Genomic DNA, 18,450 nt, shown 5'->3' with positions numbered 1-18,450 from the left:
TAGTCAGTCTTCAGATGGGAAAAAAAATCATACAATATTGCCCTCTGCTGGTAGGCTTCAATTTAGGCACATGCAAACATAATAGCCTAAACTTCTACCCTCCAAGATATTGTATTAATAAATAATGATATACTATTAAGTAGATGCTTTTGTCCAAAGCGACTTAGACATGTGTGCAAACAGTTATGTCAAAGGTGGCCCCAGCAGTAATCGACCCCATATTGCTTGGCATTGCAAGCACGATGCTCTACTGATTTGAGAAAGTGTACAGATCTTGTTTGTCCTTCCAGCAAATTTAACAAGCAAACCCAACTCATCTGATCCAACAATTTTAAAAAAAGAAAGCAAACCTCTGAATAAATAACAAGATAAATAATATTTATTTCCATGTCTTTGTCATATATAAAATTGTGTCCACAATTAATATTAACAACGCAATAACGAGAATCCTTTATTTCTGTGTTGCGAGATTCAGGCTCCAGCAACCTGTGAATGTTTACTATTGGTTGACAGGGAGAAAGGTCCAACAGGAGCAGAGCCACCTCTAGATTGGTGACTACCTCACTGATAATACACACATGGGTGCTTATGTTTCTACAGCACACGATGCCAAACATTAGCCTGACAGAAACAGATCTGGGACTGCGGTTTGCCAACTCCTATGGCCGTGGTCAATTGGCAAGATGGCACAAACAGATCTGGGACCAGGCTATCCAAGCGTACCATGGTTAGGACTACCTTCCTAATGGTCTGACCCAAATGGCTAACATGCGGTCTCTGGAGCCTGCAGTCACACCAAGCCCTTCAATGTACACACAACTTCATTACCCAGGATTCATCGCACTGTCTAAACCAAACAATTAATTTTGAAATTCTCAACAATAATTCTCAAAACCATATTACCATTAGTGAAATAAATTATTTCATCATTATCATAATTATTTCTCATCATAACCATGATTCTTGTTTATTTTACACATTGTAATTTCTTTCCCTAAAGTATGACACAAAACCCCAGCAACCGTGAAAACAAACAGTAACGATGAATAAACAACCTTTTTCTAGCCTACAAAACAATGTAGATCATTAGATGCCAAGATGTGCTCAAAGAAAATATGTAATGGTTTCTCGCAGTTGGTTCTCTTGCTGTTAAGTAGGTTTCATTGATGCCATGTAAGTTATCAAAAGGTCTAATATACTGTATAGAATATTAATTACAGTAACAAGGTATCCATGCAATCTTTTTTCCTTTACAGAGTTCAAGGATTCAGTAGTAAATAACAAGGTACTGTACAAACCCACATCACTGCTGGACAGCCTGAGTGCCAGCATGTTATAGGTCGCCATCATGATCTGAGGCTGAGGACCAGCTAGGAAGCACACCGGGGGTCCTGAAGCCTTCTGCCACTGTTAGGCTATAGAACAGGTATTGGCCTGGTAGTAATCTCAGAATCAAAAGTTGTGCTGGTTAGCTAACAAGAGTACCATGGTAGATATTCATTAAAGAGCAATAGAAAGACCAAGATCTCTCCTTTCTGTCAAGGTGTTAGGTCAGTGGTTCGAGATAGCTGGTCGTCCAACGTTTACCTTAAGTGCCAGTCACAACTGTTTGCATATCACAACTACAGTGTATGCAGTTCCTTGATGAAAATCAAAGTGGACTTTGGTCATACTGCTTTGGTGCTCTCACCCAAGCAGACTTAGAAAGTGGCAGAAGGCTTAACAAGCACATAACACTACTAGACCCAATCCCAAAATCGACCCCTATGCCCTACACATTTGTGGAGATCTGACTGGATGACAGGTGTAAGCAATATGGTAATAGCTCCACCTTGCCCTCTGATAGGCTAGGTGGAAGTTTCCCCACATTCCCCACATCCAATCCCTCAGATCTGTGCTTAGGGGTCCATTTGTGATTGAGCCCTAGTGTTTCTGCTTCCCTCCAGCTAATCCACTGTCCCCAGCCCGCAGAGCACAATGGCTCCACAGCAAACCCCAAAACAAGAGCTAAAGCAACAATCCAAAATTCATTCAGTCAGTCAAATACATTATTATTACTTGTTTTAAAAACAATAGCCAATAGTTAACCTGTAATGCAAAGAGCACTGGCAGTAGCGTGGAGAGCCCAGGGAGCAGCACAACAATAAGGGGAAAGAGTTTGTATTAAGCTTGTCTAACTGGACATGCACTATTGATAGTGATGGTGTGTTATTATTATTATTCAATAAGATCAAAACTAAGTAACAAGGGATGAAATGATCTTACTGCACAGAACTAAAAGGGCTAGAGAGGGTTCACGTGGTAAACCAGGGTTTGTGGGAGTGGCCTGGGAGTAGAGTGGGAAGGTATGGGAAATAGGCTGGCACAAAAATACATTCATTATTTGACCCTACTAGGTCCAAGTCGACATACAGCATGTTGGGAGTGTTAACATCTTGATTTGATTGATATGTGCGCATGTTCTTATGTGTGGGAGAGACAAAATGTCTCCGACTGATGAAGTCTGGCCAATTTAGCTGCCTTGCTTGCTAATTTTCCTCCTCACCCTCCTAAGCATCCTTTCCAAAGTATAAGTATATTTTGTGCATCTACTCTGTGGTAGTAGTACTCCGCAACTACAGTTGTGATTTAGGAACAGAGTTCTTGTGTAATGGAGATGGGTGGAGGGGAGGGATGCCCAACACTGAAGGTTGATTGTGAGGCTGGATGGGTTTATCAGAATAGTCTGGGCAAAGTGGGTGTAGTCATCATTTCACATTTAATCTTGGTTGCCATGTCTCTGGACTGACTCCGGCTCCCCAGTAAGAACTAAAGAAAGCGGCCAAGCAGCAAAAAGCTATTCACACATTCAGGACAGAGAGGCACACGCCTCTGCACACCACACTGCACCGCCCAAGCCCGGATGAGTCAGAACCCAGGGCCAACGCTGCCTACCTGCTTCCTAAACAGAGAATGAAAGAGCGAGAGAGCAAGAAGAGAAAGGCTGATGGGAGAGAGGGAAATCAGCTCAATATACAGCAAACAGAGGTCCATGTGGAGAGAAAGGGAAGGAGAGGAACGTGGTGGTATACTGTAGCCAGAGGCGCATGTAGTTGTGATGTGATGGTCTGATGGCCACTACCATGAGCCTGACAGTGGTCCAGACAACTTCCCCAACATTGTGGATCTGGATGACAGAAGCCTTGGCAAGACAGAGGGGTTCCTAAGGGGTGGGATGGACACATGGGTACTGGGCAGCACCTCAGGCCAAGCAATGTGGTTCCTCTAGCTGCCTGTTGCTAGTATCTTCACCTCCAGTTAGCATGCCAGGCTCTTTGTCTGTTGTTGGTACCATCAAGACTATGTAGTCTCTGCCAGGGTATGCCCCTCTCTCTCTATGCTGCACCAGCTCCCTCTCCCTGCAGAAACACTACAATCCCCCAGCTGATTGACCCCTCTCCTCCTAAACCTCTCCCTCTCTCCCCCCACGGTCCACCTATTGCATGTTACTGTACAGAGTCAAAAGCGATGAGCTGAAAGTTTTAAAAAGCAACAGGAGTCCTGGATGTGTTTTGCAGTTTGTCGTCACGCTTTCCTGGGCCTACGTGAACATGGGCATGCATTCGTTCATTGGTTCATATACAAACACACACTAACTCGTTCATTCACTCTCACACATGTACACCATCGCATACAAACACATGCGCACACACTCGCACAGATGTACTCTCGGTCTCATGCATGCCCTGCTCATTTTCTAGTGGAAGTTGAGCATGCAGGACTGGGGGGAATGAGGGAATGGAGGAGAGGGGCATTTCTTTAAAAAGGAAAGGTGTGTGTGTGGGGTGGGGGGGGGGGGTCTTAATATTTCAGCTGCCTCTTCCTGTACTTCTTGTCCTCGTTGTCTATTGGGGAGAAAAACAAAACGTTTTATCATTAAAGTCTACATGCATAGAGCTTAACCATGAGGCATAAAAAGTCATTCATGAGAAGGGTAAACTGAAAAGTCAAAATCTAGCACGTTTTAGCTACAATATGCAGGTTTCAAAGAGGTGCAAGGAGGAGGCAGAGGAGAGATGGGAGAAAAGGAATGAAACAATGAGAAAAACCCAAATTATAAAGTACCTTTTACAGAAGGCGAGAGGAGACAAAGTTTAGGCTGAATAAGGAATGCAGAAAAAGAGAGGAACGTCACTTTTGGGGGGTTTCCAAAGCAAGCTCTAGAAGAAATGCTATCCCTAACCCATTTTCTTACCAAAGTCAATCAGAAATCTCTAGGGAAAACCAAACAGACTCACATGTAGCGCATTTAGAAAGAATTCAGACCCCTTGACTTTTTCCACATTTTGATACGTTACAGGCTTATTCTAAAATGTATTAAAATCTTTTTTTTTTCTCCTCATCAATTTACACACAATACCCCATCGTGACAAAGCAAGAACCAGTATTTATACATTTTAGCAAATTTAAACAAAATACAAAAAACTGAAATATCACATAAGTATTCAAACCCTTTACTCAGAACTTTGTTTGAAGCACATTTGGCAGCGATTACAGCCTTGAGTCTTCTTGGGTATAACGCTTGGCACACCTGTATTTGGGGAGTTTCTCCCATTCTTCTCTGCAGATCCTCTCAAGCGCTGTTAGGTTGGGTGGGGAGCATCACTGCACAGCTATTTTCAGGTCTCTCCAGAGATGTTTGATCGGGTTCAAGTCCAGTGATCGGGTTCAAGTCCAGTGATCGGGTCCAGAGATGTTTGATCGGGTTCAAGGACATTCAGTGACTTGTCCCGAAGCCACTCCTGCGTTGCCTTGGCTATGTGCGTAGGGTCATTGTCCTGTTAGAAGGTGAAGCTTCGCCCCAGTCTGAGGTTCTGAGCGCTCTGAAGCAGGTTTTTTCATCAAGGATCTCTGTACTTTGCTCCGTTCCGCTTTCCCTTGATCCTGACCAGTCTCCCAGTCCCTGCCACTGAAAAACATCCCCACAACAGGATGCTGCCACCACCATGCTTCACCGTAGGGATGGTGCCAGGTTTCCTCCAGACGTGACACTTGGCATTCAGGCCAAAGAGTTCAATCTTGGTTTCATCTGACCAGAGAATCTTGTTTTTTCATGGTCTGAGAGTCTTTAAGTGCCTTTTGGCAAACTCCAAGCGTACTGTCAGGTGCCTTTTACTGAGGAGTGGCTTCCATCTGGCCACAATACCATAAAAGGCCTGATTGGTGGAGTGCTGCAGAGATGGGAGAACCTTCCGGAAGGACAATCATCTCCACAGAAGAACTCTGTCGGAGTGACCATCGGGTTCTTGGTCACCTCCCTGACCAAGGCTCTTCTCCCTCGATTGCTCAGCTTGGCCGGGCGGCCAGCTCTAGGAAATGTCTTGGTGGTTCCAAACTTCTTCTATTTAAGAGTGATGGAGGCCACTGTGTTCTTGGACCTTCAACACTGCAAATAAATGTTGGTACCTTTCCCCAGATCTGTGCCTCGACACAATCCCATCTCAGGCTTCTATGGACAATTCCTTCGACCTCATGGCTTGATTTTTGCTCTGACATGCACTGTCAACTGTGGAAGCTTATATAGACAGGTGTGTGCCTTTCTAAATCAAGTCCAATCAATTTACCACAGGTGGACTCCAATCAAGTTGTAGAAACATCAAGGATTATAAATGAAAACAGGATGCATCTGAGCTCAATTTCAAGTCTCGTTGCAAAGGGTCTGAATATTTTTGTAAATAATGTTTTTTATTTGCTAAAATTTATAAAAACCTGTTTTCGCTTTATCATTATAGGGTAATGTGTGTAGATTGAGGAATTTATTTGATCCATTTTAGAATAAGGCTGTAACGTAACACAATGTGGAAAAAGTCAAGGGATCGGAAAACTTTCCGAATGCACTGTATTTCCTGTTTTTGAACAGGAAGCTACTTTTAGAAACTGAGTCATACCGTCTAAGTGATTACGGGAGATGTACTTGAGGGCCTCATCCAATAGGATGACGGGGATGGAGATCTTTAGGACCACAATCCACTGGCACCAGGACAGAGGGGTCACTTGGAAGATCAGCTGGAGAGCAGAGAAAAGAGGTGGACCAGGTCAGAGAGAGGGATACACTAGAAAGCAAACTATTGCTGACGGACAGACAGAACCTATGTATATGCTGTACTCACAGGCAGGGGCTCGACGTAGAGGATGAGGAAGTGGAGGGACAGGGAGAGGACTATGGCCCCCAGCAGCCAGAAGTTCACCCAGGGAGGCATCCTGATCAGGGACTGGTTCTCAGACAGACTAGAGGCAGGAGGAGAAGCCACATTAGAAAAAAATATTAATAGACAAGACAACTACTGGACCCAAAACATGGTCTACAGGGCAATTATTATGGTGCAGATGTATGAGGTCTGGGCCCGTATCCACAAAGCATCTCAGAGTAGGTGTGCTGATTTAGGATATATTATCGTATTCATTATGATCTGAAAGGTGAAACTGATCCTAGATCAACACTCCAACTCAGAGTCTTTGTGGGTAAAGTCCCTGATTTACAGTAGTCTATACTCAAATGACTGGCCTAATAAAACTAATACAACTCTCAGAATCAGGGTGAAATAGCAGAAGGCCAAAACATGAATGGAAAGTATTCAGACCAGACTGGACTTAATCCAACATTTTGTTACGTTACAGCCTTATTCTAAGTTGTATTTTTTCTCTTAAATCTACACACAATACCCAATAATGACAAAGCGAAAACAGGTTTTTAGAATGTTTTGCACATTTATTAAAAATAACCTGACTTACATAAGTACTCAGAGACCCTTTGCTATGAGACTCGAAATTGAGCTCAGGTGCATTATGTTTCCATTGACTATCCTTGAGATGGTTCTACAACGTGATAGGAGTCCACCTGTGGTAAATTCAAATGATTGGACATGATTTGGAAAGGCGCACACACCTGTCAACACAAGGTCCCACAGTTGACAGTGCATGTCAGAGAAATAAATCAAGTCATGAAGTTGAAGGAATTGTCCGTAGTGCTACGAGACAGGATTGTGTCCAGGGCACAGATCTGGGGAAGGGTACCAAAATATTTCTGCAGCATTGAAGGTCCAAGAACACAGTGGCCTCCATCACTCTTAAATGGAAGTTTGGAACCACCAAAACATTTCCTAAAGCTGGCCGCCCGGCCAAACTGAGCAATCGAGGGAGAAGGGCCTTGGTCAGGGAAGTGACCAAGAATCCGATGTTCACTCTGACAGAGCTCTGGAGTTCCTTTGTGGAGATGGGAGAAACTTCCAGAAGGACAATCATCTCCGCAGCACTCCACCAATCAGGCCTTTATGGTAGAGTGGCCAGACGGTAGTCACTCCTCAGTAAAAGGCACATGACAGCGTGCTTGGAGTTTGCCAAAAGGTACCTAAAGGACTCTCAGACCATGGGAAACAAGATTCTCTGGTCTGACTGCCAAGCGTCACGTCTGGAGGAAACCTGCCACCATCCCTACGGTGAAGCATGGTGGTGGCAGCATCATGCTGTGGAGATGTTTTTCAGCGGCAGGGACTGGGAGACTAGTCAGGGTCGAGGGAAAGATGAACGGACTAAAGTACAGAGAGATCCTTGATGAAAACCTGCTCCAGAGCGCTCAGGACCTCAGACTGGCGTGAAGGTTCACCTTCCAACAGGACGACGACCCTAAGCACACAGCCAAAACAACGCAGGAATGGCTTCGGGACAAGTCTCTGAACATCCTTGTGTGGCCCAGCCAGAGCTCGGACTTGAACCCGATCAAACGTCTCTGCAGAGACCTGAAAATAGCTGTGCAGCGACACTCCCCATCCAACCTGACACAGATGAGAGGATCTACAGAGAAGAATGGGAGAAGCTCCCCAAATAGAGGTGTGGCAAGCTTGCAGCGTCATACCCAAGAAGTCGAGGCTGTAATCGCTGCCAAAGGTACTAAAACAAAATACTGAGTAAAAGGTCTGAATACTTTCTGAAAATCCCCAAAATGTGTTTTTGCTTTGTCATTATGTCATTATGGGGTATGGTGTATAGATTGATGAGGGGGAAAAATGTAATCCATTTTAGAATAAGGCTGTAACGTAACAAAACGTAACATTTTCTAGATTGACTGACATTCATGTCTTAAAGTAATGATGGACTGTCATTTCTCTTTGCTTATTTGCGCTGTTCTTGCCATAATATGGACTCTTTTACCAAATAGGGCTATCTTCTGTATACTACCCTTACCCTAACACAACTGATTGGCTCCAATGCATTAAGGAAAGCAATTCCACAAATTAACTTTTAACAAGGCACACCTGTTAATTGAAATGCATTCCAGGTGACTACCTCATGAAGCTGGTTGAGAGAATGCCAAGAGTGTGCAAAGCAGTCATCAAGGCAAAGGGTGAGTACTTTGAAGAATCTCAAATATAACATATATTTAGATTTTTTAAATACTTTTTTGGTTACTACATGATTCCATATGTGTTATTTCATAGTTTTGATGTCTTCACTATTACTCTACAATGTAGAAAATAGTAAAAATAAAGAAAAACCCTTGAATTAGCAAGTGTCCAAACGTTTAACTAGTACTGTATATGTAAGAGGACGATATGCTTCTTTTGAGCCTAAAATTTAGAAAATCTGCCCAACATTTTAGGCGTGGACCCATATATATATATATATATATATATATTTATTGTGTATGTGTATGTGTACATACATACATACATACATACATACATACATATCATTTAGCAGATGCTTTTATCCAAAGAGACTTACCGTCATGCGTACATACATTTAACGTACGTGTAGCCCCGGGAATTGAACCAACTATCCTGGCGCTGCAAGTGCCATGCTCTAACAACTGTGCTACAGAGGACCACCAGATATGGACCAAAATATATTCATGTATAATCATATAGTTCTGTTGCCCTCCCAAGTACAACATGCTGCTGACTGACCTGTTGAGGGAGTTGAACATCTCTATGGTGACCAGCACAGAGAGGGCCATGGTGGTAGGGTAGCGGGACTCAAACACCTCGCAGTTGATGCCCTGGAACATGGGGTTGTCCTCCGAGCACTGCATAAAGTGTCTCTGTGAAGAGAGGACAGAAGTTAGGTAAAGCAGGCTTCACAGCATATAACCAACATGGGGTTGACCTGCTGATTGACCATACACTGATTGGGTCTCTGTGGAGAGGTAGAGGAGAGTGGTGAGGTAGGCTTTACAACAGACAAAATAGCACCATGGAATGGGCTTTGTGTTGCACTATTCAACTTAAGTTGAATCTTCCATTCCATCTAGATACAGTCATTGCACATTGGAGTATTATTCCAAAGTTTCTTACACGGCATTAGATGAACAAGACTGACTTCAAGCAAGTCAACGACCAGAACACTCGAAGCACTGTGCGCACAGGAAGTGACCTAACCTTGCGACCTGCTGTGTTGGGTCCCAGATTTGATCTGATACTGCAGCAGCTGCAGGAAACCCTTGACTCAGCTCCTCCTCTGTTCCCCCTTTCCTTCTCTGACATTTTCCCTTCTGGGGACCCTTGGACTCAGTTCACTCCTCTGTTCCCGCTCTTTCTCTAACATTCCTATTTCCCTCAGACCACATGTGTCTTATTCTCCACCAGTGAACTTTCTATTTTCTCTGAATTCTATTTCTGTCTCTTTGTATGATCCCAGAGATTGTTGTCATGGCAAATAGCTGATGGGGGTAACGGGGGTTAACCATAAGAACAACCAAATATAGCCCAGAACTGTACTAAGTGATTAAGCACCATCCTCTGGGGATGGATGCTATTGAAAACACATATAAACAAGAGGTGTTTGAAAAGTTACTGGTTTTCCTGAGAAGAATATCCATTTCTAGAGGCAGCAGAGAAAAGGGGTTGACCTAGGTCCTATTTATTAGGACACACTGTAGCAAAAATGGTTTTTAACTAGCTGGACATATTCAAGCAGTCCCTCCTTGTTTCAGTCGGTTTTCTTCCACCCGGTGGCTAATGAATAGGACCCTAATGAAGTCATTGTAATGGTGTGTTTGTTTCCACTCACCAGCTGGTAGAAGGTCACATTTGGGCCTTCCTCATCAAACAGGTACCACCAGGTGGCAGCACCCACCGTGCCCAGACCAACATACCCTGCAGGAACACACAGAGACAGTCAGGCAGGAAGTCAGAATCCAAGCAACCGTGAGAGCCAGGTCGATCACGCTTTAACCCCCCATGTTAGGAATGAAAGTCACATTAGGGTAGTCTCCAACTAGCTAGCATGACACTTTGATTATGACTTGCGAGACTACATGAGAGATAAAAAGAATGAATGAGCAACTCTTGTTGTATTATAACCAGTGTCCAGTAGACCAGACAGTGTCTCACCTCCAATGGCCAGGTATCTGAAGAACAGCCATCCAGAGATGAGGGGCTCCTTGGGGTTGCGGGGTGGTTTGTCCATGATGTCCAGGTCTGGGGGGTTGAAACCCAGGGCAGTCGCAGGGAGACCATCTGTCACCAAGTTGACCCAGAGCAACTGTACCGGGATCAGAGCCTCAGGCAGACCCAAGATGGCCGTCAGGAAGATGCTTCAGACAGAGAGAGTAAACACGCATCAGAAATACAAAGAAAACAACGACAGTCAGCATTCTTGACATAGGAAAATGTGTGATTTTGTGTGCAAGTGCATGCATCCCTGCTTACCAGACGACCTCGCCGACGTTTGAGGAGATGAGGTATCGTATGAACTGTTTCATGTTGTTGTAGATGGCCCTGCCCTCCTCCACAGCCGCCACGATGGTAGAGAAGTTATCATCAGACAGAACCATCTCAGAGGCTGACTTAGCCACAGCCGTGCCCGAGCCCATGGCAATGCCAATCTCTGCCTTCTTCAGGGCTGGCGCATCATTCACCCCATCACCAGTCTGTGGAGGAAAGCAAAAGTATTTCATTATTTAATAGGGTGTTATACAGACATGCGATGATGGGAAAACTTGATAGTTCGCAGAACTCTTCATTGTCAAGCCAAGTCAGAATAGATTGGCACATAAGTGAGTAATTCAAAGAATTAGATTAGACATTTGATCTATGTATTCATTGATTTATTTGTACACAAATGAAGTAAAGTCAACATCAATCAAGATCTAGTCAAAATTATACTGAAATGAGGCACTGAGCTCCCAGGCAGTTGAATGAGACAAATGGGTGGAGCTGTGCATTATCCCTCTCCTCACCATGGCAGTGATCTCATCAAACGACTGCAGGAAGCCCACGATCTTAGACTTGTGGGCTGGCTCCACACGGGCAAAGCACCGTGCCCGCTTTACAGCTTCTCTCTGGGACTCTATGGGTAGGTCGTCAAACTCCCTGCCGGTGTAGGCCTTGCCCACCACATCCTCATCCTCGCCGAAGATACCGATGCGTCGGCAGATGGCCACAGCCGTGCCCTTGTTGTCCCCGGTGATCATGATGACACGGATGCCCGCCTCGGCGCAGAGCTGGATGGCGCCAATCACCTCCTTCCTGGGCGGGTCCAGCATGCCCACGCAGCCAACGAATGTTAGGCCCGTCTGGAGAGAGCGAGGAGAGGATGCAGAGAAAAGAGGAGAAGAGGGGTAGGAGGCAGGTAGAGGAAGAGGATGAGGGAATGTCGAGGACAGAATGTGAGCACCAGATAGATGAGCAGCACCCAGTCAGGCATCAGAATACAACCTGGATGTAGCTCAAGCTAAAAGGATAAAGGGTGTCAGAGTAGGGGGAGCGCACCACATAAATACAATGATAATAATTTGTAAGGTGGATGATCTCTCCTTACATAGGACATGTCTATAAAAACAAAACAAATAACTCTCCCTGCCCAGTTCTGTCCATGCCCGTCTCTGACATAGCACACAGAAACCTACAAACACTAAGGTTTTCCATCTCTCTCTTGTACCTCATACTCAGCGAACTTAGTGGCATTCTCCAGATCCATGTCTTCCCGTTTTGGTGGTAAATCCCGTGTGGCCATTCCCAGGCATCTCAGTGTGTCCCTGCCGGTGCCCCAGTCCCTGATCAGGGAGGTCAGCTGCTCTCTCAGGGGCATGGTCAGCGCCACCTTCCCTGTGCCAACACGCAGGTACTGGCAACGCTCCATCACGCTCTCTGGGGCACCCTGTGAGATTGGAGTGGAGAGGTGTGAGTGTGTGTGTGTGTGTGTGTGTGTGTAGGGAGAGGGGGGGGGGGGGGGTACAGGGGTCAAAAGGACACACAAGGTTAAAAAAAATGACAGCAAAACAACTTGGACATCCAAGCTCCTAATCACTCTGGCTTACAGAGAAAATGTATTATTAAAGCATGTGAGAGATCTGTTGACTGAGGGGTGTTTGTGTGTGTACCTTGATGAACATCTTGCTCCCAGAGCCTGGTTTGCTAGTGGGGGTACAGTACACAGACATGGACTTGCGGTCGCGAGAGAACTCCAGAGTAAACTCTTTCTTCATCAGCTGCCTGATGACCTGGTGAGAGAGAGAGAGAGAGAGAGAGAGAGACACACCAAGAGAGAGAGAGAAGAAAGCAAAAGAGAAAGAGAATGAGAGAGACCGGGTGTTTATTCCAGACAGGCGTGTTTGTGGGCATCGGTCATCCTCTCAGTACCAGGTGAGGGACCGGGAGGCTTGACTCTGCCTTGGCTGTGTTGTTTTGATGGAGGGGGCTCTAATGGGCCAGGTGTGGGACTGAGACTGGGAGGCTTCTCTTTGGCTGTGATGCTAACATGATGGATGAGACACTCCAGCATCCTATCTACTCTGGACTGGGAGGCTGTGTTGTGTTTGTGATGGAAGGGGCTTTATCAGACTAAGGCCCGTATCCACACAGCCTTTCAGAGTAGACCCGCTGATCTATGATCAGTTTAGCCTTTTAGATCATAATGAATAAGATTATATGGACAGATCCTAGATTTTTGTATTTAACCTTTATTTAGATCAGCACTCCTGATTTGTGGATCTGGGCCCAGATGGGTGACAGAGGTTTGGCTGTGTTTTTGACACTGGATGGATGGTACTCTAACATCCTGTTTGGGCTCAGAGTCAGCCAAAGGCACCAGACACAACTGAGCAAGTCTGTACAGTGCCTTGCGAAAGTATTCGGCCCCCTTGAACTTTGCGACCTTTTGCCACATTTCAGGCTTCAAACATAAAGATATAAAACTGTATATTTTTGTGAAGAATCAACAACAAGTGGGACACAATCATGAAGTGGAACGACATTTATTGGATATTTCAAACTTTTTTAACAAATCAAAAACTGAAAAATTGGGAGTGCAAAATTATTCAGCCCCCTTAAGTTAATACTTTGTAGCGCCACCTTTTGCTGCGATTACAGCTGTAAGTCGCTTGGGGTATGTCTCTATCAGTTTTGCACATCGAGAGACTGACATTTTTTCCCATTCCTCCTTGCAAAACAGCTCGAGCTCAGTGAGGTTGGATGGAGAGCATTTGTGAACAGCAGTTTTCAGTTCTTTCCACAGATTCTCGATTGGATTCAGGTCTGGACTTTGACTTGGCCATTCTAACACCTGGATATGTTTATTTTTGAACCATTCCATTGTAGATTTTGCTTTATGTTTTGGATCATTGTCTTGTTGGAAGACAAATCTCCATCCCAGTCTCAGGTTTTTTGCAGCCTCCATCAGGTTTTCTTCCAGAATGGTCCTGTATTTGGCTCCATCCATCTTCCCATCAATTTTAACCATCTTCCCTGTCCCTGCTGAAGAAAAGCAGGCCCAAACCATGATGCTGCCACCACCATGTTTGACAGTGGGGATGGTGTGTTCAGCTGTGTTGCTTTTACGCCAAACATAACGTTTTGCATTGTTGCCAAAAAGTTCAATTTTGGTTTCATCTGACCAGAGGACTTTCTTCTACATGTTTGGTGTGTCTCCCAGGTGGCTTGTGGCAAACTTTAAACAACACTTTTATGGATATCTTTAAGAAATGGCTTTCTTCTTGCCACTCTTCCATAAAGGCCAGATTTGTGCAATATACGACTGATTGTTGTCCTATGGACAGAGTCTCCCACCTCAGCTGTAGATCTCTGCAGTTCATCCAGAGTGATCATGGGCCTCTTGGCTGCATCTCTGATCAGTCTTCTCCTTGTATGAGCTGAAAGTTTAGAGGGACGGCCAGGTCTTGGTAGATTTGCAGTGGTCTGATACTCCTTCCATTTCAATATTATCGCTTGCACAGTGCTCCTTGGGATGTTTAAAGCTTGGGAAATCTTTTTGTATCCAAATCCGGCTTTAAACTTCTTCACAACAGTATCTCGGACCTGCCTGGTGTGTTCCTTGTTCTTCATGATGCTCTCTGCGCTTTTAACGGACCTCTGAGACTATCACAGTGCAGGTGCATTTATACGGAGACTTGATTACACACAGGTGGATTGTATTTATCATGATTAGTCATTTAGGTCAACATTGGATCATTCAGAGATCCTCACTGAACTTCTGGAGAGCGTTTGCTGCACTGAAAGTAAAGGGGCTGAATAATTTTGCACGCCCAATTTTCCAGTTTTTGATTTGTTAAAAAAGTTTGAAATATCCAATAAATGTCGTTCCACTTCATGATTGTGTCTCACTTGTTGTTGATTCTTCACAAAAAAATACAGTTATGTTTGAAGCCTGAAATGTGGCAAAAGGTCGCAAAGTTCAAGGGGGCCGAATACTTTCGCAAGGCACTGTATATGAAAGGCCAGGATCAATCAGGGCCAGACAGGACCCTCTGTCTATGTGAGTTCTAGTGCCAAACAGGTGGTCCATGTTGATTTTACAAGGGACACAGACCATTTAGTGGGTGCAACTCAACTTGGCCTTAAGGCATAAACTTGTAATGAAGTGCAAGGTTAACATAGAACGTATACAGCCCTGCGTTCACATCCTTAAAAATCAGCAAAATGTCTGACTAACATGCATCATACTGATCAAGCTGTAAATAATCAGAAATGGTTGGTTAGATTTGCATTGTCATTCATTTGTGGATACTGAGACCCATTTCCCTCGCTTTCCATTTCCTAGTGTCTAGTTACGAAGTACCACTAGGAGTCACCCTCGTTCCAGTTCCCATGAGCTCTCGCCCTCTCTCCCCCTCCCAGCTCAGACATCTCTGACGTGGAGACATGATGCCAGGGGCCTCCATAGACACTTCACAGATGTCCTCACAGACAGAGAGCCGCTGAGCCAAAAGACCCCTCTTCCCATCATTAAGCCACTGAGACACTGAGCCCATATTAAGCCAAAATCCCTCTCTTCCTCCCGTCGTAAAACAAAAGACGAGGAACGTGAGCCGAGTCGGTCTAGTGACGGCAGAGGAGGAAGCTAAACATCGTCTTACACACTTCACCGACAACTAGTGCATTAGTAGGAAACGACATCCTATTTATTTTCTGTTCAAAGCCCTAACAGAGGGCTGGAAAGTTTAGCTAACCTCTTCATAAACTCCCTGGCTTGTCTAAATATTATCATCTCTAGCCTCTGAGGACGACTTGTGTCAGTGACAGGGTTTTTTCTTGTCGTGGGACCGTTGGGAATTTTAAAATTGAACTTTATCTGGGGTTCAGTGGAAAAACTTGGAACCGCTGGTCATTGACAAGAGCACAGGGAGTTAGACTCTCTCTCACGCCTACCTGTCACTGGTCATTCACAAAGACAGAGAGAAGAGTCAGACGAGGAAAGGCGTCATTCGCACAGATGGAAGCTCAGAGCCCATCACTGGGAATTCACCACAGGGCAGTTAGGTCAGTTCGTAGCACTTTACAATAACTCCACATAATAAAGAATTTATAGTGGATTAGTTCATTTATTAAACAATACAATTTACTAATCATTAGTTAAGACTGCATCGTCTCAAGTGTGGGCTATTTATACTTGTTACTTATACATGTTTTAAGTGACCACTATTTTCTGTGTGCGTGCGCATCTTTGTTATCATTCATGCATTCGGGACATAATGTAAAACCTAGTTTGTATACCTAGCTAAGTCTAAGAAGAAATTTGCAAGCCTGTCTTAATCACACAGCTAAATTTAAATCACGCAACCTTTAAGTTATGGGTTAACCAAGATTATAAACTGGGTGGTTTGAGCCCTGAATGCTGATTGGCTGAATGCCGTGGTATAGGACGAAACATTTATTTTTACTGTTCGAATTACATTTGTAACCAGTTTATAATAGCAATAAGGCACCTCAGCGGTTTGTGGTATATGGCCAATATACCACAGTAAGTGCTGTGTCCAGGCACTCAGTTGTGGTGTGTATAAGAACAGCCCATAGCACACCCCCTCGTGCCTTATTGCTTAATTAGACAGTCCTAAGGAGTGACTGCAATCCACACTGGTTTTTGCAGGAAATTCCTTGCCAAGAAATGCTTGTGTTCACAATATTTTCCTAAACATCCTCTGTAGTGTGTGCTTATTGTTTAACCATTGATATGTTCTAGGGGCCATTTTGAGACCTTAAGGAACATCAGGTACTGCTGGAATGTCTACTAATGGCATGTCCATCTTTTTGTGAGAAATCACACTGTTCGCTCAAAACATTTATACAGTATAAATAAAGTATAAATATCCCACACTTTAGAAGAGACCACGCAAAAATACTCAACTAATGATTAGTAAATGGTTTTAAATAACCTATTAAACATCTTATGAATGATTTTATGAAATCATAATTCAATACGTTAAAAGTGATTGATAAATGTGTGAATAACTAGGTTACTAAATGTACAAATGTGATAGTAATTATTAATTTATGAATATGCTATTCACTTAGCCATTATAAATGCTTTTTTACTTGGTGTTATTATAAAGTGCTACCCGAGAATCTGTATTCTCACACATTCTCTCTCAGGGTTTACGAATACCCTAAGTGCGGGCCAGCCAGTTACCAATGCAATTCGGACTACTGATGGAGCAATCACTGGTTTCATTAAATAATCAATTTTATGCGAGAAACCCATTTAAGTGCTAAACTAGGAGCTGAGGTGATCTTAGTGGAGATCATTGTCCCATGCGTTGAAAGCCAATAGGTACCTGCTCCCATTACCATACTTTGTTCAAACTTGTCCAAGTTCAGTTGTTTAATCACTGTGTTCATGACAATGTTAGATACATAATTAAATATGTATATGAATATGCGAGCAGTATGAAGATTGCCTAATACACACGACATGCATGGATAGAAGTGTTGTACACATTCCATCCACAATCCCTCCCCACTTCCCCCAGTGTTTTCCCTAGCTGCTTACTGCGTTGCACGCTCCGGCGCGCTCCACCTTGCTGAGGCCTGACATGTCAGTCTTGAACACATTCATCTTCTCCACCAGGGTAGTGAGGGCAGTCTCTGTCGCCTCACCCACCTTCTCATACACTCCTTTGGCCTAGGAGGGGAGAGGGGAAAGGATTGGTTAGTCAAAAGCACGGAGAAACTCTGTCCGTGTTCAAATACCCTCATTTGCGTTCTAAATTGTAGGCATTTCGGGTATGCGAAAATAGAGATTTGGGCTTTTCATCTAGTAGAATTGTCTGCACCCTATTAAGGAGGAGAATCTTTGAGACCCACATGTGCCTGACAACAGCTGATAAAATCACAAGGCGATGTGCCATACAAAAATGAATGAATGGCTGGAATCAACGCAATTGTGCATTAAAGGACACATTCTCAGTATGGATGAGTCTAGTATGTTGATATTTGTTGCTTATTGCATTAGGTGTGACTACTCTGTGCGTACTAAATAGTATACTGTATGTGGTACAATTAGTACAAAGTATGTAAGACATCTAGGCAAGACAGATTTCGGACACAGCCACTTGTCACATGTGCCGAATACAACGTGTAGACCTTACAGTGAAATGCTTCAAGAAAGAGTTAATAAAATATTTAGTAAATAAACAAGTTTTTAAAAATCAAATCATATCACAAAGTAACAAGAACTGTACATAACAATAACGGTGGTATATACAGGGGGTACCGGTACCGAGTCAATGTATGGGAGTACAGGTTAATTGAGGTAATTTGTAAAGTGACTACGCATAGACAATAAACAGCGAGTAGCAGCAGTGTAAAAACAAAAAGCGGGGGTTCGTAAATAGTCTGGGTCATCATTTGATTAGTTTAGTTGTTCAGCAGTCTTATTATGGCTTGAGGGTAGAAGCTGTTAAGGAGCTTTATGGTCCTATACTTGGTGCTCCGGTACCGCTTGCCATGCGGCAGCTGAGGTAACAATCTATGACTAGGGTGACTGGAGTCGGGACAATTTTTGGGGCCTTCCTCTGACACTCATGGATGTCAGGAAGCTAGGCCCCAGTGAAGTACTGAGCCGTACGCACTACCCTCTGTAGCGCCTTCCGGTCAGATGCTGAGTAGTTGCCATACCAGGCTGTAATGCAACCAGGATGCTCTCGATGGTGCAGCTGTAGAACTTTTTGAGGATCTGGGG

At 44.1% G+C, this 18,450-nt stretch overlaps 1 protein-coding gene across 3 annotated transcripts in view; it reads right to left on the bottom strand.

Annotated features, from left to right (window-relative positions):
- Window positions 1–357: 357 nt before the first annotated feature.
- LOC110537826 (sarcoplasmic/endoplasmic reticulum calcium ATPase 1) overlaps window positions 358–18,450 on the bottom strand; it is an 80,205-nt gene continuing 62,112 nt past the window's right edge. For 2 of the 3 annotated variants that reach the window (XM_090192835.1, XM_036937854.2), the window contains 11 exons: window positions 17,260–17,391; window positions 12,359–12,478; window positions 11,917–12,135; window positions 11,216–11,551; window positions 10,686–10,906; window positions 10,368–10,570; window positions 10,045–10,130; window positions 8,943–9,076; window positions 6,150–6,267; window positions 5,928–6,045; window positions 358–3,884 (listed from right to left, as the gene is read on the bottom strand). In XM_090192835.1, coding sequence (XP_090048961.1) covers window positions 3,841–3,884; window positions 5,928–6,045; window positions 6,150–6,267; window positions 8,943–9,076; window positions 10,045–10,130; window positions 10,368–10,570; window positions 10,686–10,906; window positions 11,216–11,551; window positions 11,917–12,135; window positions 12,359–12,478; window positions 17,260–17,391 — 1,731 coding nt within the window. In that variant the 3' untranslated portion in view covers window positions 358–3,840. Of the gene's footprint in view, window positions 3,885–4,104; window positions 4,139–5,927; window positions 6,046–6,149; window positions 6,268–8,942; window positions 9,077–10,044; window positions 10,131–10,367; window positions 10,571–10,685; window positions 10,907–11,215; window positions 11,552–11,916; window positions 12,136–12,358; window positions 12,479–17,259; window positions 17,392–18,450 lie in introns of all 3 variants that reach the window. The other variant, XM_036937855.2, reaches the window with a different exon arrangement.

The sequence above is a fragment of the Oncorhynchus mykiss genome, chromosome 12 (genome assembly GCF_057628025.1).
Source record: "Oncorhynchus mykiss isolate SJ-2025 chromosome 12, ASM5762802v1, whole genome shotgun sequence".
NCBI classification, from domain to species: domain Eukaryota; kingdom Metazoa; phylum Chordata; class Actinopteri; order Salmoniformes; family Salmonidae; genus Oncorhynchus; species Oncorhynchus mykiss.
Note: the sequence above shows the minus strand (reverse complement) of the source record. Positions and strands in the feature narration are given on the sequence as shown.